Source organism: Brachyistius frenatus, unplaced genomic scaffold (genome assembly GCF_029030835.1).
Source record: "Brachyistius frenatus isolate BFR_SWC_R1_liver_20210118 unplaced genomic scaffold, ASM2903083v1 Contig_28, whole genome shotgun sequence".
Lineage (NCBI taxonomy): Eukaryota > Metazoa > Chordata > Actinopteri > Embiotocidae > Brachyistius > Brachyistius frenatus.
This window is the reverse complement of record NW_027210627.1, coordinates 3,173,803-3,197,412: the sequence shown is the minus strand read 5'-3', so window position 1 is coordinate 3,197,412 and position 23,610 is coordinate 3,173,803. Positions and strand designations below refer to the sequence as shown.

General features: G+C 42.6%; 1 protein-coding gene across 1 annotated transcript in view; it reads right to left on the bottom strand.

Moving 5' to 3' along the window:
• The window catches only part of hdac4 (histone deacetylase 4), a 125,810-nt gene that overhangs the window by 46,952 nt on the left and 55,248 nt on the right, over positions 1-23,610 (bottom strand). Inside the window, exons 3-7 of the mRNA XM_069698901.1 lie at positions 6,033-6,224; positions 5,799-5,944; positions 4,952-5,102; positions 2,012-2,132; positions 366-484 (exon numbers count right to left, since the gene is read on the bottom strand). Of these exons, the coding sequence (XP_069555002.1) occupies positions 366-484; positions 2,012-2,132; positions 4,952-5,102; positions 5,799-5,944; positions 6,033-6,224 (729 nt within the window). The remainder of the gene's footprint in view (positions 1-365; positions 485-2,011; positions 2,133-4,951; positions 5,103-5,798; positions 5,945-6,032; positions 6,225-23,610) is intronic.

Here is a 23,610-nt window from a genome sequence, read left to right as displayed (position 1 = left end):
CCAACAGATATTCTCAACAAATACTCCTGTAACACATTTATCATTTTTGTGAAGCTTTCTAATTTTCCAAACTGGACTGGCTCAGTTATTTTCTACCCCCCCCCCCCTCATTTACATTAAAATGACAACAACAACAACAAAAAATCCACAAAACAACTTTTGATATCTTTATTTTAGAGAATATTTTAGGACTCCCTGTTAATCCTCCTGTGGCTGACTGCTGGTTTCTGACTTTGAAACCTAATGAGTCAATTTTACTTTCAGTTGCTTAAGTAGTAAAAAGGAAAATTAGTGCTTCATTGTTGACAAGCGAAGAATAAGGATGTTGTGAAGCACCAACGCCTGAGCAGAGCATTTTGTTGTACCTGTTTTGCGGAGAGGGAAGTCGTCTTTTGAGTCGTACGTGCCCAGCATCGGGTGGGTGTACGCCGACAACGCCGTTTGGGGGGGCGAGCTCTGGTCCAAAGAGCTGTGCTGGGTTTTTCTACAAAAGAAAGTAAATTAATAAAATACCTCAGTACAACATGTAATTAGACTTCAGTCGTCCTTTTAAGGTGAAATCTGGCTCCATATGCTCAATACACACACACACACACACACACACACACACACACACACACACACACACACACACACACACACACACACACACACACACACACACACACACACACACACAAAGTGAAAAAGACAGCTTCTATCTCCCCCACCAAGGTCAACACTTTAAAAAAGACAGCAAAGTGTGGACAACAATGTGGGTGGAATGAAGAAAGAGGCAAAAAGAGAGAGCCGAGAACATCCTTTATCCTTTTCTCACCTTCAGACAGAAAATAGGCTGAGGTCTATAGTTCCCTGTCTGAAGGATGGTTCAAAATTCTCAGAGACAGTGAATGGAGAAGGTGAGAGGAGAGATGAAGACAGAAATACGTATATGGCAGAAATGCCAACAGGTAGGGAGCAGGGAGAAGACTAACGAAACAGGAATTGGGGATAAAAGTGATAGAGAGCTTCACAGTGCAGTCCTGAGATTGTTCAATCATCTCCTGCCTCTGCAGAAATGTTTTAAAGGCTCTTCAAATATTTAAAGCGCAGGAGAGGTGCCATTGTCTTCCTCTATCTGCCCACTTCAAACATACACACACGCAAACACACCTCAAAGAGAGCCAGCTGTCAATCACTGACAACAAACACTTGGGGGGAAAAAAAAGCCTTCAACGTTTTCTGTGTAGTTAAACTCAGAGAGGCTAATGTGGATGTTCGAAAACTTGATGTGCGAACAAAAGCGCATCGGTGACAGACGCCTACACAACAGGGGTTCATAACCACAGGGTTTTCCATGTTTGCAGAGCCATGATGGTGAGAGACTTTTATGTCGCTCATCACTGGCTTTTACGTGCCATATATTTGCCTAGAGTGGCGTTTTTTGTTTGTTTGTTTAGATAAGGAAAGGCAACAACTCGAAGGATTATAAATGAACAATATGAATGATGATATGAATGATATCTGATTGCTCTGAAACGTTGTGAAATACAGGTATAGCTATAGAATTCATTCTTCTTTAATCCCTTTGTTATTATCATTCTTTTAAACCCAAAACAAAAAATCTAATCATAAAGCTGTATTTATACTGAGTATAAATATATATTTACAATCCAAAGCAGCAGTTAATTATTTTACATTACAAGGAAGTATGCATTTTATGGATATAAAAAAATAGATATTTTCTTACCTAGTCTTATAATATAATGCTCATGATTTGATGTTGAGAAAAAAATGCCTTTTAAAAAAAATTGGATAATCATACAGTCAAAAGGAATCCATAGATAAAGTACCGATTACACAATACAAATCCAACTAAATAAAAACAAATCTCTAAAAACATTCTGTTACAAATGTTAATTGTGATTTTATTTTGAAATAAACTTGAGAATTGAGACGTTTATATTGCAAACATTCTTCACTGGTGTTGTGTGCATTGCAGTCCAAGCAATAAGTGGGCGCTGACACTCACCCATACCAGTAGCGTGGGTCGCCGGGCAGACAGTGGTTTAGGTTTCGCTGAGCCAGAGCTTTCTTTTTGTTCAGGACAAATTCCTGAAGTCGCATCTTTACCTCTGTACTGGCGACAGCACCTGCACGGAGAGTAGACGAACAGTAAGTAAAGAAACATTTTTATTTAAATTTGTGTACACAACTTTATTCACTACACACGCAGCCCTTTTGCCCTACATGAAAACACATCTTTTAAAGATTGCATTTCTGTGCCTCTGAGCGTTTACTGTATCGTGCCTACAGTCCAATCTTTCCACCTACAATGAAGATTATAAGGATATCCATCCGTACTTTGACAGGTAATGGGTTCCTAGCTATTAAAAGCAGCGTGCAGGATCTTGCATCTCCATTTCATTGTAATTCCACTGAGACGGCAGCGGTGGAGGAGAGTTACCCTCCAAGATGCACATCAGGAGTTTTCGCTCTGCTCCCAGTCTCTCCTCAATTATCACCCTCATTTCAGAGCTACAAACAAATCGTCTAGGGAGAGAGACGGGGATGAGTGAGAAAAGAAAAGGAGGAACAGAGTGAGGAGAGCAATAAAGGTGGTTACAACAAAAGGTGTTTCCAGAAAATAGGGAAAACCAGTGTAGGTGTGTTTTTATTAGGATGTGACAACAGGAGTGATAACAGGCGATGTGCTGAGCTCAAAGCGGTGCATTCAGTATGTGAATGTGACAACAGCTGATACTGTACGTGTTCCCTAAATCATGGTGCAGCTGGAAGTGCTGACATCCCAATACGTCTGCTCTGCCACTGAAGCAAATTGGCTTTTATGAGACTGCCTTCCATGCAATTTAGTGCAGTACTTAACAAAGCCTCTTCTGTTTACAACCCAATGCTCTTTTCCACAGACGTCAAACTGAAGGCTCACTTTGCCCAGACCGGAGTGGTGGAGAAAAAGGAATTTGCTGGGGGAAAATAATGGTTTTAAATGTGGCTCCATCATTAATTTCATTCAAAAGGATTTGTGCTGAAATTAACATGTCGTAGCCTACACCACCAAAAAAAGCCAATAGGAATATATGAATATCGGTATATTAGTATAAACCTAGAAAGTGAGTCATTTTCTCCTCATTATAATCAGGCCATTTACAATATTTCAGCCATGAAAATGTGCACATATACACACCAGCATGAAATGATGATGTATCTTTCCCACAAGTGGATAAACAAAGTTTACTAGCATTTAAGGCACTGCACGGAAAGGCAAGTTTATGGGTGAAGGCAATTCAACTTGCTTTACAAAGTCAGTCAAGTCTTTCGTGGCTTCTTCTATTTATGTACTTGTAGTGTAAAACAATTAAAGGAACAAGAAAAACAATTAGCTTGGCACTGAAGACTGGAACATATAAATAACACCTTTGTCTGCCATCTTTTTGGTGGAAATCCAAGAATTTAAAGTTATTGGGGTCTTATTTTTCAAAATTCAATTGAATTGAATTCCATTTTATTTATATGGCGCCAAATCACAACAGAGGTTATTTCAGGGCACTTAACACACTGAAGTCGTTACAACAGAACTTTACAACATTATACAGAGGAAGCCAAGAATTGAACAATTCCCACGTAATGCCCTTTAAGGGAGAAAAACCTCCAACAGTAGAAAGGAAAAATTCCCTTTTAACAGGAAGAACTAAGTTAAATGTCGACTCATGCCATTAAACCACAGCAGAGGAACAGGGCACAACCAAGTCACGTCATTAAAATAGTTCCAGTCAGATATAAATTGGTGGACAATAACGTGGAAAGATTGATGGAAATAGTACATTTCTGTTACTTTTATCCAGCTGTTTTTACAAAAAGGAATAAAAACGATTCTAACAATTCTACAAAATAATTGCGATCACGTGATATGTAATAACCAGCCTACTTGGCTCAAATAAATTAATTGTAATTTCTTTCCTGCCAGGAAAATATGCAATTGTCTCAAAGCTTATTTAAGCATCCAACTGAGGAGTTTTATTTTCTTTGCAGATGGGTCATCATGACTCCTTAAAGTGTGGATACAATAACTACAAAATTTAAATGAAATTATAACAATAAACAGATTGAATCAGAGTGCAGAGAATTGCCTGGTTTTTATCTTATTGCTGTCATTGTGCTCCTAAATCAACAGTAAAAGATAAAACCGAGGGCATGTGTGCCTCTCCAGTGTCTTGGTCCTCCAACCTAGTCTTGGCCATTTTATTGTGATGCTCCCTGTGGTGAATGTGTGATGTCAGGCTGCTCTGACTGCTGTGTATTGACTACAGGTGCTGTGACAGAAAGGCTGGAAGGGCCGAGTCTCTCTGACACCTGCTGTGATAACATGACACAGTGGTTCAGCGCAGCTGCGACAGATGTTGGCAGCGTACAGGAGAGGGAATATATGCTGGTTGAAACACGACAGCTTCATTTAGAGCTCGTTCAGGACACCACCGATTTTAGCCGAAGCCATCTTGCTAGTTCAGAGCAATTTGGAGCCGGAAGTGACCCTGTTTGGATGGACTGGGGAGGAGCGAGTGATGGCTCTGACTCTGATGGGAAACCCAACGATACAACGTCCCGCCCACTGATGGCTATAACCTGACTGCACCACAGACCTGTCAATCAAACAGACACGCCCCCAAAAACATGGATTTTCAGATGGGCCGCAAGAAAACTAATCAGAACAAGCGACTTCAGCTAGCAAAACCAAAATAACTCGTGGAAAAAATGAATTGACGGATCATTTTATGAGACTCGTTGAACGGGAGTCTACGGAATCTACATCCACTTTTATATACAGTCAATGGACCAAGCATTATATTAATATAGCGCATATGTTTGATGCCCCGTATAATGATGCTATTAATTTAGTATCTCATGTGTAGGTCACTTGTTTTATGAATCCTTCTCTGTAGCAGCTGCTACTCACTCTCTTGTCCCCTCTCCTTGTTTTTGAGCTGTAGGAGTTTGTGTTCCCGCTGCTGCTTCTCCAGCTGCTGCTCGTGACGCTGTTGCTCCATCTTCCTGTGATGCTCCAACAGCTCTTGTTGGTGCTTGAGCGCCAGTAAGTCCTGCTGGTGCTGGCGGAGAGAAGGACATGGGGATATATTGAAAGAAGAAAAGAGTACAAAGAGACACAGCCGATAAGGATGCTGCACAATATCTCATCACAATAAGCTGCTACTAATGTCAAATGTAAGGATTCAAAGGTAACTTTTCTAAAACAAAACAACGCAGTTCAATAATGACAGCCATGTTGATCAAAAGACTGAGCAGACAGGAGACACGTATCAGAGTTATTTTCAGCCCAAACTGTTCCTCCTTGTTGGCTGGCTTTGTGGTTGTAGCAACACCAGAGCGGGAGTTTTTAACAGAGATGCATACAAATAAATGCACACAACAAACACACACACACACACACACACACACACACAGTCACTGGGGCCAAAATTCCCATGGAGATAACCACGCAGCAAAATACTGCCACCAGATCAAATTACACCACCATACCCACTTAAATGTACACATGCACTTGTTTCCTCCTGTCCTTCACAAGGTGCATTTCTGCTGAGTCCTGCAGTTGCTGTATCCAAGGAAGAACTCCTACCTCACCCGCCAAACAGAGGAGAGGAGAGGAGAGGAAACGAGAGGAAAAGAAACGAAAGGAAACGAGAGGAGAGGAGGGGAAACAAGAGGAAACGAAAGGAAACGAGAGGAGAGGTCCTTTACTTGACCCCCCCCCCCTCCCGCCCCCTCCCACTACCTCACCACCTCACCTTGATATGTTCCTGCAGCTGGACTTCATGTTGTCGCGACAGCTGCTCATGTTGCCTCTGAAACTCGGCGATCAGCAGCTGCCTCTGGAGCTGCTGCTTGTGTTTGAGAGCCACCAGCTCCTGCTGCAGGTGCTGCTCCGGGTGACCTGCAGAAAGTGTTTTGAAGAGCTACATCACTCAGAGCATCTGCGGACACCAGATACCACAAGACAACCAGAAAACATCATCACTTACTGATGACAGGCCCGCGGCCCGTCTCGGAGGATGTGGCCGGCGTCGGGTGGGGCGGGCGAAGCAGACCAAAGGGGGGCTGCTGGTGGTGGTGGTGGTGGTGGTGAGAGTGGTCCACTACGCGGAGGTCCATGGGAAGGATGGCTGTGGTGGTGGGGGGCACCTGCGTGGGCAGCGCTGCTGTGCTCACGTCAACTGAAAAGGACAGAGAAACAAAGATTTCAAAAAGGCAGAAACTTAATAGAACTTATTTTTAGATTATAGTCAAAAATATTGCGTTTATTATAAAAAGAAAATAATAGCGGTCAAAACACCCTGTCCTCTCTGACCCGAATCAGGCCGATAAACATAGTTACATCAGCTGCCTGAGCGCCGCAGCCTTGACAGTTGCACTTAGGATTACACATCATCCTACTGCTCGTGCTTATTTTGTAATGTTGGCACACTAAAGGGTCTGTTTTAGAGTTGTACACAGAGGATAAGAGCATTAGCAAAAACAGCAGAAACGTAACATGTGTCTGAGATTTTTCAAAGCCAGAGATCATCAGTCTGTGCTCTGTTGGTGGTGGGAGAGGAGCGTGTAGGAAGCCTCCCAAATACACTGTTTACATAAATCCCTACAAACATCAGAGAGCAAGAAACAGTCCCTCCGCAACATGAGTTTTTCACCAAGGATTTTCTGACACGCACGTTGAATTGGTTTTGTTTCCACTGGGTGTACGTGTGAACATGAACAGTAAACTCTGCTAATTGGAAGTGCAAAGTGTCACAGACTTTGAGTGGATACAAATGATAATATACCCAAAATCCACACAGGTTTTATCTGTCACCATCAACGCAGACGATGCCATTTTACTCATGATTACACGCAAAAAATATAAACGTCTGTTTGTTGTAATCATTTAATCTGCTTCCTGTGAAATAATCCAGAGAAGTAGTAAAGGCCTGTTGTGATGCTGAGACATGGATAGTAAGAGGGAAAAAAAAAAAAGAGGAAACATCCCTGCTTCAACATGCTACAACTCGGGTATTGGTGCAATCAGATTATTTCCCTACAACACAGCAGCTTACACACAAACATACAACACTACGTAACACCCGAGGAACAAGAACAAATACAAGCAAATTCTGTGCCAACTTTAAAGTCTTGACATGTAACGGGGATACGGCATGCTGTGATCAAACACCATCAACACGCTACTTTGTTCATTCTAAGTACTTGCAGGCTTCATTTTTGTCAGTCTAAAAGGTGAAATTGATATCAAGATAAAACTTAAGATAAATCTTTGCGGTCAGAAGCAGTTTTCATATTCATGCAACCAAATAAATTCTTGACATAAGGACGGACACCCTCCCGTGTATCGTTCAGTCCCCTGATCGATATCTGCTCTGTGGAGAACCACCTTGCACCGTGCCCGTGCCCCCTTCTTGCAAGAGATCAATAATCCTGAAACCAGTGCACAGCATCCCCAGCCAATCACGGACGTGCTGGCATCCCCAGTGGCCAATGAGGTTGGCGGTGGAGTTTGCAGTTACTTGCTGAGATAGCCAATGACATCTTTGGTACCGGGCAGGTTTTTCAGTGCGAGGAGGGAAACTTGACACCACCCAGCAGGACAGCGGGGGAGAGAAGGAAGGGTGTGGCCGTGCCAGACATGCTGGTGCTTCACTGGTGCAGACACGCGTGTTCTGTTAGTTTAACTCTACTTGTAAGGACTTGTTTGAGAGCTGGACATTAGAAGTTTGAAGAATTGAAAGGCTTGGATTAAATTAAGTAAGGGTGGAGGCTCAATTTAGAGATTTAAGAAGTTATCCTTCAACCGGTGATTGTATCGACAATTATTGTGACAGGTAAGTTACAGGATATCGAGGCAGCTGAGTGCACATGTGCGTGTGAAGTGATTCCTGGACCTCTGAACTACAAATTTGTATGTTTGTAACTTCCACATTGAAAGGCAACCTCATTAAAGATGCCACCGATCGTCATTTTCTCTCTGAACAGTAGGTGCTTGTCAGCCGTGTTGACCAAACAAAGCGGTTACCGGTGGACCGTGGTAAAACTTCAGTCCACCACGTCTCACATTAGGCCGTGCACGCATGCATTTCCACAAACATGCCTGCTAACCATTTGCACACATATCTAATGAGTAGTAAACATCGAAGTCAAACAAACAAAACCTTGTGTTTACCCATAGGCCATGTCAGTCAGTTTCAAACGGCTTGCCACTTCTCATACTGAGGCCCTTTTCAGAGGGAGCCCGGCTATTTTAGTCCCACAGTGACAAACATGCATGAAGCGTCAGCTCAATTAATGGACTCGAGTGAGTGACACAAATGCCATCCCCATTTCCTCTGAAGAGGCCTTTTGGCACTCGCTCTCAAACCAACACTCTTCATGTTTGCATCAAGTGACGTTCTCAGTAGGACTTCACACAGGCCCTTTGTTTTCATGAACTCCCAACCCCAAAAACTGCACGATGACAAATTTACACATTCAGCTTCCATGCTTTCACATGTCTCTTTTTTTGTCTGATACTAGTTGCGTTCCGAATCACATACTTTTTCTTTTTACTTTTTGGTACGTACGGCAGCTACCCTTTAAAAAAGTATGTACTGTTGCATCCAGTATGTATACAATTGAGACATACTGTTTCGGCATAAAAATGCACCTTCAACTTTTACTTTTAAGTAAAAATGAAAAGGATGTGATTTGGAACAAGTACGCTTCCTTTCAATGTCTTCTTCTTCATTTTGTGGGTGGAGCCTTAGCACCACCAAATATCTCCGCAGCTCAGTTGATGTGCCGTATCTTTTGCCACGAAGAGGATTGTGGGTCGGAACAGCCAGAGTAGCATGCTGGCCTGCACACTGCAAAACACGACCAAATGTAGCAGGACATCCTGGTACTTTTGGCATACTACATTTCACATACTATTCATTGGGGCAGACCCTAAATCCTTTTCTGGCATACTGTTTAGTATGTGTCACAAACCGGCTCAGTGCTTGTGACAAAGAGGAGGGGAGACGAGACAGGTTGCAATGACAATGTTCAGCTTTATTGTAAAATCAACCAACTATAAAAAAAAAAAATAAAAAAAAAAAAAAAAACATGAGGTGTGAGGATGAGTAGCGTCAGTGGAAGGCACGGACGGGTGAGAAATGTGTCTGCGAGTGTTGAAGGCGGAATGAAAGCTCAAACAAACAAAAACCAGCCGATGAGACAGAGAGATAGCGCGAGCCAATGAAACCACACAGGTGCCAACGCATCACCTTAATGAGCTTCCTTTGCCTTGGAAGTCACAGACCGTGTTCCAGGTAAACACCCTTCTTGCGTGCCCGCACACCTGAACTTCCTTCAATCGTCAGCGGAGCCGTTTATCAACCGTCTGAACCAGTCCTGCCTTTTAGCCACTGAAGCCGTGTGTGTTGGGCTGGTGCTGCTATTGTTGAGCTGTGTTTTTGATCCCTCTTTGATCAGCTATGTATCAAAGTCTTGGCTGACTGGTTGTTAGAAGGACTTTTGTTCAACTTTTGGGAACTTTAAAGGAAACCTTGTAGGGGTTCTCCACCAGTTCTCCCACCTTTTTCTCCCCTGTTTCGTGGCCAGCTTGACAGCTTAAGTTTTGCCTTTTTGTTTGATTCTGAAGGGCAATTGAGGTTTTGGTTTTCTAGTTTGTGTGGGTTTTGGTTATTTACTTGGGACACATCTTTGCCTCCATTTTTTTCACTGTGGGTTGATTTGTTGCTGTTAAACCATTCAATGAAAAAATATTTGTCATTGTTACTTTTAAAGTCTTTGAGCCCTTTTCTCAGCATTCTTGGGTTCCTTTGTTGCAAATGCTTTTGTGTTACTCCTTGCAACTCCTTGTCCCCTATACGTTCAATTCCGGTTGTAACACCAGCTAATAAGAAAATATCAAACACAAACATTTGCATTTTTGGTGACTCATAAGCCAAACAATAAAGTTGAGTACCTGTGACAATTAAAACCACCAAAACTACTGTGCACATTTATCTGTAGTATGCACTCTAGACCACATGCCAAAATGAGTGCTAAAAGTATGCCAACATATCACCTCACCATCCACCTCTGAGCGACAGCTTTTGACTCGCATGAAGTTATCAAACAGAAACAAGGAAAGAAAAAAAATGCACCTTCACCCAACTAAAATGACAAACATACCAGTCCACACAGACATTGGATAATTTTTCACATACTTTTAAATGGTGTTTTACTGCATTTAGACGTGTGATATAATACACACAAGTTGTACTGTGTCGTATCTTGGGGATACTGAGCAAGCTGTGTGTAAGATGGCAACAACAACTGTGATGTCTACATCATAAGTTGATCCTTATGGAACAATAATGAATCCTAAACCTTTCATGTATTTATTTTGTTAACATGGCTGGTCACTTACTGACTAAAAAAGTAAAACTAGAGCTGGTTTTTTGTTTGGGGGAGGCGGGGGGGGGGGGGAATTCAATGTGGCAATTTCCCAACTCTTTTGGTCCATATTAATCTATACACAGTTTTTTTTTTCCCACCTAATTGCAGAGCCATAAAAGTCTCTTCTGTGGCAGAATGAATAATTAATTATTGAGCCTACTAATCTTATGGCCCCACTGGAAGATTCAGACAAAAAAATAAAACGCTTTTCAAAATGTACACATTCACTGGGCAAAATAAGAAAACTGCTTTAGCTTCACTTATGTGAAACATTAAATGTTTATTTTTATGTAACATTTTCTTTTGACCAAAACTGTGAGATTCATCCAAAACTAAAACAAGCCAGGCTGATGCTGTCCCTGAGACAGACCGGACAACAGCCACAAACAATAATAAAACAATAAAAAGCGTCATTTGCTTCGGGCTGATGCCGATGTTTGATTGTTACAGCCTTCATCAACTGATACCGATGACATGCCGATATTATCCTGCCCCCCTTAAAAAAAATAATAATAATAATTACAGCCACTTATCCCCAAGACGAGAGGCTGCGAGTGAAGGCAGCACAGAAGGAGATGGAGAGAGAGAGAGAGAGAGAGAGAGAGGCCCGGTGGTGTAATCACTGCTCCGACCAGCGACTCACAGGCTAACCACACCGGCTGGCACATTAAGACTGCACTGAGAGCTATTGCTGGCTACAGATTGCGATGTACAGGCACTTAGCAACTTACACCTTTTGATAACCTTGATGTAATTATGTATCAACACTATACCTGAACTACAAGTACAGAAAGAAGTGTCCATTTAAAGTCATGTCAGAGCCCAGAATAAATGTTTTTATTGGTTAAATATATCCGACATTACGCGGCAAAAGAAGGGTACATTTTAGAAATTAAAGGTTTTAAGATTTCGTTTATCAAAAACTGATGTTTGATGGTGTTTCAATTAAGTCTTTTTTTTTTTTTTAAATTTTAAGTTTAACAAAAACAAATTCCACTTTTTTTCCTCAAACAGACTATCAAAATATTGGAACGCACACAAGACACCCACTTGTGTCGCGGTCCAGCTGACATGGCTCTGAAGGATCCCCGTACAGTTGTAGGTCCACCGTGACAGAAGCAACAGCAGCTCTCAGAATACCTGTCCTTGGAAAGGCGTGTTTATAGTAAACAAAGCTTTGTCAACAGCGGCAGACTAACAGGTCGACATGCAGCGCCCGACGGGGGACAGGCACCTGTGGGCTAATTAGCCCAGCTTACAAGGACAGCACTCTGTGAATGTGGCACGAGGTTGTGGTGCTGAGCCAACGGCAGGAGAGGAGAGGTTGCACAAGCTGACTCACCGTGACAGCAGCAGACATGATACTGCACAAATTCCTGCTGCAGGCATGGCAGAGCAGTGCAACATAAAGGCTGACGTATACGTCGAAAACAAACATGCGCGCGCACACACACATGCAGTGATTTATTTTTTTAAATTTTTTTTATCCACGTGAATATATATTTATGGGGACTACGGGTGTATTTTTGTCACATAAAAAGTCTAAAATGTAAATTTGAAAAATGACTCACGACCAGAGTTAATGAATGTGTTCAATAGGTGTTTAAGCCCGGGGATCTTCAGCAGCTACAGATGAACGGCCATTATAGCTGTGAGGGGCGGAAGTGAGATAAACTCTGTTAAATCCCAGACAGGAAATGATGTTTACTTTCTGAAAAATCCCGCAAGAGTTGTGATATTTCCCCACAAAAGGCACGACGACGATGTGAAATCTGGCTGAACTAACTTAAAAATCGGCATGATCAAAGCTGGTGAAATGTCAGGCCGTGCCTCCTCTTCCCTATTCACCCATTACTCTCCGTGTGTGACTCTGCCCCTCCCTCCCTCCTTCCCCTCATTGTGATCAGGCTAAGATTATGGATCACACAGACAGGAGTTATTTATAGAGCAGGATTCCCAGGGGGAGTTCCTCGCCCCACCGGGCATCCGAGGCACTCAAAAGAACCCCCCCCCCCCCGCCCATGCATGTTTAGTCACAGTTTTAGGAGAGACTGAACGTGCACGCTCATTCACAATTCAAATATAATGATGTCAACACAATGTGTGTGATTAAAAAAAATTTTTTTTTTTAAATCTCCACAAAAAATACAAAAAAATAGTCACGCACCGGTGACATCAGTGTAAACCGTGCAGATTAAGAATGAATAGTAATCGCTGACATAATGTCACCCTGTCGTGAGCGCCACAGACACAGGTGCTCGCAGAGGAGGGAGGCAAACACCATGGCGACTGGTGGGATTGTGGCCAGCGGTTGGTTGGACAGGGGAGAAAGGGGGTGGGGCTTGAAGTGGAGGGAGAACCAATGATGGTAAGCAAGTAATTCAGCAAATAGCCTGCATGTGCATGATGCTCAAGTCTGGGATGGGTGTGTGTGTTGATGTATGTCTCATTGCTTGTCCCCGCAGCATGGCAGTTTGTTGTGGTGTGCAGCACCTCCTTTGTCCTCTTTTTGGTTTCTATGATGACAGTTCAGCTCCGTGTTCGCACAGACTGACTCCAGTGGATCAAACAATCAAAAGAGTGACTAATCCAGTCATTTAAAGAATGATTTAAGTCTAGCTTGTTTTCATGTGGGAAATCAAAACCTTCCCTACTTTTCAAAGAGCTACTGGCTTTCTCACAGCGCTGTGCTTTTAACTGTTAGAGCTGGGATATCAGACACAATCCAAGACAGAGAGAGGACATGTATAATAGTCAAATATACAAATTAAACTCTTTTTTTTTTATCATTTTAAAGGGCAAAACATTTTATCTGGCAAAGCAATTTAATCTAGAAAATAACCGTTTACTCTTTAGAAGAGTAAAGACACTCCAAAAATGTTTGATTACATAACAAAACTGTATTTACTTCTGTAAAAACATTAAAAACAAGTATTTATTTTCCAAGTGCTCAGCCATATTATTCAAACTGTGTTTTAACTTTCATACATATTCGTGCGCACCCATACACACGCACAGAGGCATCAATGCAAATGCAACTTGTACACAATAGACCGTGTGGAGGGACAGACTCAGTCACTGCCATCTGCTCCATTCAGTTAAAGGCTGCGCTGAGTGGTGCTGAGCGAGCCTCCATACATCAGTACCATTCAATAAACACTGTCACTACTCAAAGCCGCACGCCCACACGGCTAATCAACATGTACACACACACACATACATACATGCATTCCTCAAGTGAACACACGTATCCAACAAATGGATATAAACACATGCCATGTGATCACACACTCAATAAATCAGTGAACATATATAAGCAGTAAATAAACTCCACAACAACACAATCCTTGACACAACAACCCACAAACCAACTCCACACACTTTTCATACCACACAGCACTTCTCAACATGCCATTTAAACGGCGATCCTTGCATAACAACAAGAGCTCTTACCCATCAGTGGTGCCGTGCTCTCCGGTTCTTGCACGGTAGTGTGAGTGTGTGTGTGTGTGTGTGTGTGTGTGTGTGTGTGTGTGTAGTATCTGAGCGAGAGAGAGAGAGAGAGAGAGAGAGAGAGAGAGAGAGAGAGCGAGAGAAGAGAAAGTGTGTGTCTGTAAGCCAAAAGTGCGACTCTGAACAAGAACAGTAAAGTCCACTGCAGCGCAAGAGAGATGCAGCCACCCGAGCTGTTTTTGTTTTTTCTAGTAGTGAGAACAGATCTCACCCTCCCTTGTCTTTCCCACACTCCAGTCTCTCACTCTGTCGCTTCTCTCACTGACGTGTTCAGCTCTGCCCTCCAGCTGCCTCTCTCTCTCTCTCTCTCTCTCTCTCTCTCTCTCTCTCTCTGCTACTCTGGTCCCCTCCCACTCTCTCTCTCTCTCTCTCTCAGTGACATCAGGGGGCAGTCTCAGGCATGTTCAGCCTTTTATGAGCGTCTCTCCCTCTCTCTCTCTCTCTCACACACACACACACACACACACACACACACACACACACACACACACACACACACACACACACACACACACACACACACACACACACTGACCCACAGAGAGGCAGGCTGCATCAGATTGCGACCACGTTCTTATTTGAATACACAACCTCTACATGTTTTTACGAAACGGAGCTCAATGTTATCCTTACCCATGTTACTAGATGTGTTTTACTTGTTACACACACACACACACACACACACACGCACACACACACACACACACACACACACACACACACACACACACACACACACACACACACACACACACACACACACACACACACTTCGTCCTCCTCTAAAACCCTCCTACACAACAGGAACATAACAGCACAGACAGTTGTTGTGAAGTAGACTTGACAATACATACTTCTTTCAGGCTTGGAATCCCTTCACTACATTTTTAAATAGAAAATACAGAAATTTGAATCCGTGACAGGGTCAAATGTCAAAATGCGTTACTTTTCCCTGACTTTCATTTACTAAAAAGCTGAAATTTCATGACTTCCAATGAACAGAAAAACATGCTGCTGTTGTGCTGAGCAGACAAAAAACAGCAAAATTTCTGTTAAAAAACGGGCTGACACATGCCTCTCCTTTTGGGCCGATATTCAAAGAAATTAAATACATGTCTAAATACCGGTTGCAGAGGCAAGGAATTTATCTAACAATAATGCTAATTAGCTCGCAAAATAATAAGCTACCTTTTGAATTTCTGTCAGTGACCACTCATGCTACCAAACATACACATTGACAATAACTAGCTATGTCATTGCTACATCCAAGGAAAACATTACATTTTAATAAAGGGCACACTCAATCTAAACATGCAAACACGATTCCCTGATATTCCATGATTTGGCCCCCCAAAAAATATCCAATTTCCTGACTTTCCCTGTTTGGAAAAGAGATTTTGAAATTCTCTGACCCAGGAAGACTGTAGTCAAAGGATTTATATCACACAAGATGTAGGGAAAGCATCTCAAAATGACCAATATAGAATAACACGGGAATATCTAAGGTGCTGAACCGAGGCAGTTAACAAAGTAGTGATTCGAAAGAAAGGATTGCAAATTCTTTCAAAGCACAGTTCTATATTAATGATTCGTTTTGGGCTGAATGATAATGAGGAGCTATTAAAGCAGCTGAAGGACTCCCCCATCGAGTGGAATCAGTCTGCTAATGACAAGTGCTCCTCTGGGGGCGACACCTGACATATGTCTTGCTGTCATATCAGTGGGCAGTCTCATATCCAGGCAAAAGGAAGGAGGAGAAACAGGCACGATGGGACTGACTGCAGAACAAGCAGTTGTTTACTTGGTGAGCGTGTAAATGTGGGGAAAAAAATGACCACATTCGGGCTCATTTGGAAAAATGGCAGCCTATGATTCCCTTTCAGTCAAACAGACTGAAGATTGACTGTAGAAGTAAAGACTTAAATGCTCAAAAAGTGCTGTGCAGCGCATCCTTAGATGATTATGAAGGTTGGAACTTCGTGAAAATGTCCTCTGATGCATGAGAGAGGAAAACACTTGCGCTTGTTTTGGTTCTGATGGGGAACAGATGCACAGAACAGATGATCAAACACCACAGTCAGAATATAACAGACCAGTCAGAGTGAGCTATGTACTTTACATGCAACAGTAAACACATTCAAAAGCTACAACCTCTAAGCCAGAGACCGACTGACACTTCAAAACGTGTAGGTCTGCCCCCGATGAGTCGATGTGAAAGGTTTTAGTCGAACAGGTTTTCATTAGTCCTTTAGTCAGAAGTGGGTGAAAAAAAAAAAATGTTGAAATGCGCCACGTAAAAGATTTGATCAAAAACCTATAAAACATTTGTTATGGTTTTAGCATTTCCCTTTAGGAAGGTGGCCCCAATACAATGTATTGTATGGTAATAAATTCACTAAATGTTCAGGCTCCTTGCTTGTTGTTCCAACACGTTCAGAATCATTACCGTCTTACTTACTGTAATTATTTGGAATCAGTTAACATAATGGTCATAACTGGTTATTATCTAAGCAGTACAAACTAACACAGATAAATCATTTGTTCAACCTTTACATGTCAAACAGATCTAACGAGAGTCTGTACAGGCACCAAACTATTTGGTCAGTCTGAGAACAAACACTAGTCAGATCATTAAAGTGCAAACAATTTTTACACACGTCACATCTCGGTTTTTTTGTGCGTAAAGGTGTGCATGTGGGGTGGTCTGATTCTGTGTGTTCGTACGCAGGAGCTATTTTTGAAGTGCAGTGTAGAATCCAGGAAGCCAAGTTTTGCGCGCGCACGCGCGCACACACACACACACACACACACACACACACACACACACACACACACACACACACACACACACACACCTGGCTGCGATAAAGGTTGGCGTTATCAGCTTTGTTGTATGGTGTTGACGTCAAAGGCTTAGCTAAGCTTCATGCAGCCGCGACACTGATAACAGCTAATGCTACTGATCCCAAACCACAATGGCACAGACAAACAGACAGACAGACCTTTTCATTTTTAGAACTCGGAGAGTCATCCTTAGGGAGAGCAGTGACCAGACTGAGAAATTGAGTGGAAGAAGACCTCTTGAACTTTGCAGTGAAAATCAATGCATGGACGTCGTTGGTTCAGAGTCAAAGGAAAGCGGCGGTGAGCCGTCAGTTCATCAAAAAATATTAACAGTGGGGCCCAGGTGAAGACATTTGGAAAATGTTAATTTAAAATCTAAAAGTGCACGTAGCTTCTGGGTCTGAGAAAAAGGGGCCGATGAGGACGTGCATTACGATGCAATACCACCGAGCGCCATTAGAGGTTGGCCTCAAAACGTCTCCGGCTTCGTAGACTCCCATTCAACTAGTCTCATAAAATTCGAATGGGGTGTGGTGCAGTGAGGCGGCTATCGGTGGGCGGGGACATAGTATCGCCGGGTTTCCAATCAGATCGAGTCAGATCCCCCCCCAGCTCGTCCAAATATGGTCACTTCTAGCTCCAAACTGCTCCTGACTAGCAAAATGGCGACGGCCAAAAACTGAATTTGGTTCACCAACCAATGGGTAACGCTCCAGCTGGTTGTCACTTTGTCCTCAACACAACGAGAACGCCAGCTACACAATAAATCTGCATCCACACACAGACACACACACACACACACAGTATAGTTTGTATAGAACCATGTGCTGGGACTTAGAGCATATATTGGACCTGAGGGTACAGCATGTGTGCTCATCAAGTGAAAACCTTTATGAATGAAAGTATGAAACCAAGAAACAAACGATTGAAAATGAATGGCTGAGAGAAACAAGAGGGCCTTTGCAGTTATTTCCAACAGCCTGAGAGAGAGAACCAGAATAGGCAATAAGCGAGTGTATCTGAGATAAAGAGCTTGTGTAGCAATCTGCATCAGAGTCAGCATGCACATGTGCCTTAAATAATGCATGTGGCATAATGATTGCAAGGCATGCTGAAGTACACAGTGTGGCAACCAGGCAGACAGGACTGATTAATAAGTAATGGATGGCGTCCGACTCGTAATGTACACACATACCGCACACGCACACACAAAACCATAACCACAAGACTGTTCATGCTTAAGAGGGAGAAAAGACAGCTACTCTTATTTTTTTGTACCCCACCTCCTCCTCTTCACAGCGACAGAGGGGGTGGGGGTTGCTTTTTTCATCCATCTCCCCGGAGGACTCCAGACAAGACTCCAAATATGTGAGATACTGTGTCGTTTATTATTGATTTGGGTTATTTATAATACACACACTCCCACTCACTCACTCTCTCTCTCTCTGTTGCCCCCCACCCCCTTTACGTCTCTCTGCCTTTGCCTCCTCCTTTCCATTGACTGGTATCTTGGGGAATCTCAAAATACAGACACTAAATCTGAAATTTCTATTCAAAACAGTCGTTAAAATGTTCTCAATAATGCCTTCCCAACACCTTTTCTTTGTCATATTAGAACAGATTGAGGTTGTGCAATGAATTTCTAATTTGTAATTAGCTGACAAGAGAATGTGAGACACCACTATTTCAATACTCTGCTCATGTCCTACTTTAATTCTCCTATAAAGTACTGCAGAAGTGTTACATTAGTAATATTTAATGCCAAAATTGTAATGTGCATCCTATTGACAAAACACAAAAAGACTTAAAGTGACTGAAATCAATATTGATTTAAATTTAAAGAGTTGTTGTCTTTGTCTTTCTCTTGCAAGCACACGCGCGCACACACGCGCGCGCATACACACACAAACAGGTTTTGGCTGAAGGTCAATAAATTGCAGAGAAGCACCAATAGTATATAGAATAACCATTATGGGTGTTTTTTTCCCTCCAGATATATACAATATACCACTTGTATTGGGCCAGCGTTTCCCAACGGCTTTGGCTTATGACCCTTTTAAAACAAAACGCACCACTTGTCACCGGTAGCTTATGTCACCCACTTGTAAGCACTTGAACCAAAGAACAATTTTTCAAGTTAGTTTTATCTGAACAAGAAGCATAAAGAGGAAAAATTATCCAGTTAAACTCAGAGATAAACGTGGAGCTTTATAGAAAGTTTGTTTATACATTTTTTTTAAAAAGACAAACATTTTGTGGAGAGAAAATATTTGTTCTATTTGGTTTGCTTTACAACTACGAAAGATTGTTACTGGACCTCACCGTACTGATATTTCTGGCAATGTTGCCAGTGGGGAGAACTGGTTTCAGGCAATAGTGATATAAAATAAATGTGACGTACAACTGATTGTTTTCCCATCTGGTTGTCCATCCATCCATCTATTATCTATACCCACTTGATCCTGAACAGGATCACGTGGCGGATGGAGCCTATCCCAGCTCACTTTGGGTGAAGGCAGGGTTCACCCTGGACAGGTCGCCAGTCCATCGCAGGGCCAACACTTATAGACAGACGGAAACAAAGACCACTCGCGTTCTCATTCACACCTAAGGACAATTTGCAGAACCACCAATTAACCTGAGTTGCATGTCTTTGGATGGTGGGAGGAAGCCGGAGCACCCGGAGAGAACCCACACAGGCACAGGGAGAACATGTAAACTCCGCATAGAAAGGCATCTGGTTGTTCGATAGTTAAAGTAGTTGAGAATTTAATTTCCAGCAAATCAAGTTTATCATAGTATACAGTATTTCTGTCCTGATTAGGGATGGGTATCAAATTAAAATACTGGAACAAGTACTTTGACTTTGATACCAGTTCCTGAACAAAATGTTTTTCAATACCAATTTTCTAAATTCCATTTCATGAAATAAAAACATTACACTACACATTACGGTACAAATCTTAGTTTTTCGTGATGGAGCGGAAGAGTGTAAATTAGCTTTTCTGTAGCTACAACTAACAAATGTCCCCAAAATGTCTGACACGAAAGATATTGCTATTGCGCACAGAGCTCAGAGTTACAGTGGTGTGAAAAAGTGTTTGCCCCCTAAACCTAATAACTGGTTGGGCCACCCTTAGCAGCAACAACTGCAATCAAGCGTTTGCGATAACTTGCAACGAGTCTTTTACAGCTGTGGAGGGATGTTGGCCCACTCATCTTTGCAGAGTTGTTGTAATTCAGCCACATTGGAGGGTTTTCCAGCACGAACCGCCTTTTTAAGGTCATGCCACAGCATCTCAATAGGATTCAGGTCAGGACTTTGACTAGGCCACTCCAAAGTCTTCATTTTGTTTTTCTTCAGCCATTCAGAGGTGGACTTGCTGGTGTGTTTTGGATCATTGTCCTGCTGCAGAACCCAAGTTGGCTTCAGGTTAAGGTCACGAACAGATGGCCGGACATTCTCCTTCAGGATTTTTTGGTAGACAGTAGAATTCATGGTTCCATTTATCACAGCAAGTCTTCCAGGTCCTGAAGCAGCAAAACAGCCCCAGACCATCACACTACCATCACCACCATATTTTACTGTTGGTATGATGTTCTTGTTCTGAAATGTGGTGTTACTTTTACGCCAGATGTAACGGGACACACACCTTCCAAAAAGTTCAACTTTTGTCTCGTCAGTCCACAGAGTATTTTCCCAAAAGTCTTGGGGATCATCAAGATGTTTTCTGGCAAAAATGAGATGAGCCTTAATGTTCTTTTTGCTCAGCGGTGGTTTTGGTCTTGGAACTCTGCCATGCAGCCATTTTTGCCCTGTCTCTTTCTTATGGTGGAGTCATGAACACTGACCTTAACTGAGGCAAGTGAGGCCTGCAATTCTTTGGATGTTGTTGTGGGGTCTTTTGTGACCTCTCGGATGAGTCGTCGCTGCGCTCTTGGGGTAATTTTGGTCGGCCGGCCACTCCTGGGAAGGTTCACCACTGTTCCATGTTTTCTCCATTTGTGGATAATGGCTCTCACTGTGGTTCGCTGGAGTCCCAAAGCTTTAGAAATGGCTTTATAACCTTTTCCAGACTGATAGATCTCAATTACTTTCTTTCTCATTTGTTCCTGAATTTCTTTGGATCTTGGCATGATGTCTAGCTTTTGAGAATCTTTTGGTCTACTTCACTTTGTCAGGCAGGTCCTATTAAAGTGATTTCTTGATTGAGAACAGGTGTGGCAGTAATCAGGCCTGGGTGTGGCTGAAGAAATTGAACTCAGGTGTGATAAACCACAGTTAAGTTATGTTTTAACAGGAGGGGGCAAACACTTTTTCACACAGGCCATGTAGGTTTGGATTTTGTTTCTCCCTTAATAATAAAAACCTTCATTTAAAAACTGCATTTTGTGTTTTCTTGTGTTATCTTTGACTAATATTTAAATTTGTTTGATGATCTGAAACATTTAAGTGTGACAAACATGCAAACAAATTGGAAATCAGGAAGGGGGCAAACACCTTTTAACACCACTGTATGTGTGAAATAAGTAAAGTAAGATAATGTAACTCTACATGATAAATGCTGCTGATGAGAATTACTCCTGCATTAACAGAGCAAAAGTTCTGCATTTTAAAAACAGAAACATTTTAATGTGGCTGCATGTTAGTTATTGAAAGTTCGGTACTTGCCTGAATATTGATTAAAAATGGTGATGAATATCTAAACCATATTAGCAATCCCCGTTTATGAGAAATATTTGAACCATGTGAAAGTGTCTCTTCTCAGGTCATGGCACAGGAAGTCACACACTCAGGCAATGCTATAATGCATTGTAAACCAGCACACATATAAACAAATATGGTTGATCTCCTTCTTTCTTCTCTATATCAAAGGGATATCAAAGGCTTAAGAGCTGGTTTATGCAGTAAAACAGATACTGTTTTATACATCAGTAGACATCATTTGGTTTTGTAATCTGTTGTACAAATCTACATGTGCACATATACACACATGCACAAACACACAGACAATGCAATACACAAATCAACTTTGCTTGAGGCTGCATATCTGATCTAATTCAGGTATCAAGATTTGCGAAAGAATTCAATTCTAGCAATTAACACGAAGACCTTGAAACATCAAGGATTCAAAACACCTTCCTGAAAACCAGACGAGGCAACAAAGAGAGATGATTCGAGCTGCAGGCTGCAGCGGGGAACTCCCGTTCATTCATATTTTACACCCTCTCAATGGTAATGCCTTCCCCCAGTCTGCTCCAAGCTTGCAGCAGACAGAGAGCCATTAGCCGTCAGCAGTGCTAAACTGAACTTATGAAGGATGTCAGCTCACCACGCTGTGCCTTGTGCTCTTAAAATCACATGGGTCGCAAGACAGAGCGCCCCTATGCACGATAGCTCAGTGTAGATAGTAGACTGTCTATCATGGGCCTAGTCAATAATGTAAACAAACAGAGAGGTAGTAAAGTAATGTAAAGATGAGTCCGGGTGGAGCCATGTCAAATATCAAGGATTCAGAAAATCTATGGAAAAATCATTCTACTTCATCCTGGTGGTGATCTGGGAATAATCAGTTGTAAGAAGGATCTTGGCATTTGTCCAGTTTATTCCACTTAAACAAGGGTCTGTTTTTGATGACATAACTGCTTGCATAGGCTTGCATATCAGTAATTGGTTCTATTCTTGAACTCCACTTATGTTTCCAATCATGCAGACACCCAACTTCTTGGAAGTCCACTCCACTAAGAAACCTGGTACAGACAATCTCCGACAGCAAACCATTGTCTATTTCTTCTCTTAAATGAGTCTGTGGTCAAATATAGTCACTTACTGCCAGGCTGTAGCAATTAGGCCGTGGGCTTCTCTGTAATGAACTCCTCTTCCCGGATCGAGGAGGGCTAGCCTCTGGTCGTGATGGTGTCCTGGCCAGATGCTAACAAAACCCCTTATGAGCGAAAAGCAAAGGTATGAACCTTGGAGTGGTCATCCATAATAGATAGCATCCAGAGGACTCCTGTAGATCCATATGGTTCTGCTCAGGCTTTTAAAAGTCAAAACACTTCTGCATTAACAAGCGAGTTTAACAGGGAGTGAAAGGGCTACGCATGGTTACAGTGAAATGTACAAAACATCCATCTGTTTAACTTCACAGCTACTAAAAAAACAGATAAGATATTTATAAACAGTACAACTTGGGTATACCTAACCGGGGATTTCCCGAACATTAAAACCATTAGGTGCAGCGCCAAACACCTTTTTCACTCTGAGCCGGACGAAGTTCCTGTGTCTGGCCTACCATCAGCTGATTAAAGTGAAGGGGTTAGCACCGCAGTTAGAGACAATGCATTATTTTGTCAGGAGTCCTGTTTTCCTCTGTTTTACGTTGTTTTACCCCCCGATCACCTCTCCTCGCGTGTCCCCTCAGTCCCGTCTGCTTGTTCTGTGTCCTCCTCTCCTCACCTCCCGTGGCCAGGCGGCCTCTCACCGGTCCCAGCAGCTGCAGCCACTCACCCCGGATCACCACCTGCAGGTGTGCTGCATCTCCATGATCACCTCCCCGGACTATATGTACCCTGCTCCTGCACTCCTCTGGTTGTCTGTGCATTAGTACTCCTACTGCTAGCAACAGCTAGACGACGGCGAGTTACTGCGAGTGCGAGTTGTGCACCGCAAGGACCGCCGGTCACCCGTCCGTCACCCGTCCATCACCCATCCGTCCTCCTTCCGTCCTGTTCCCGTTCCCGTTCCTCCGGCTCCTGTTCCATTTGCAGAGC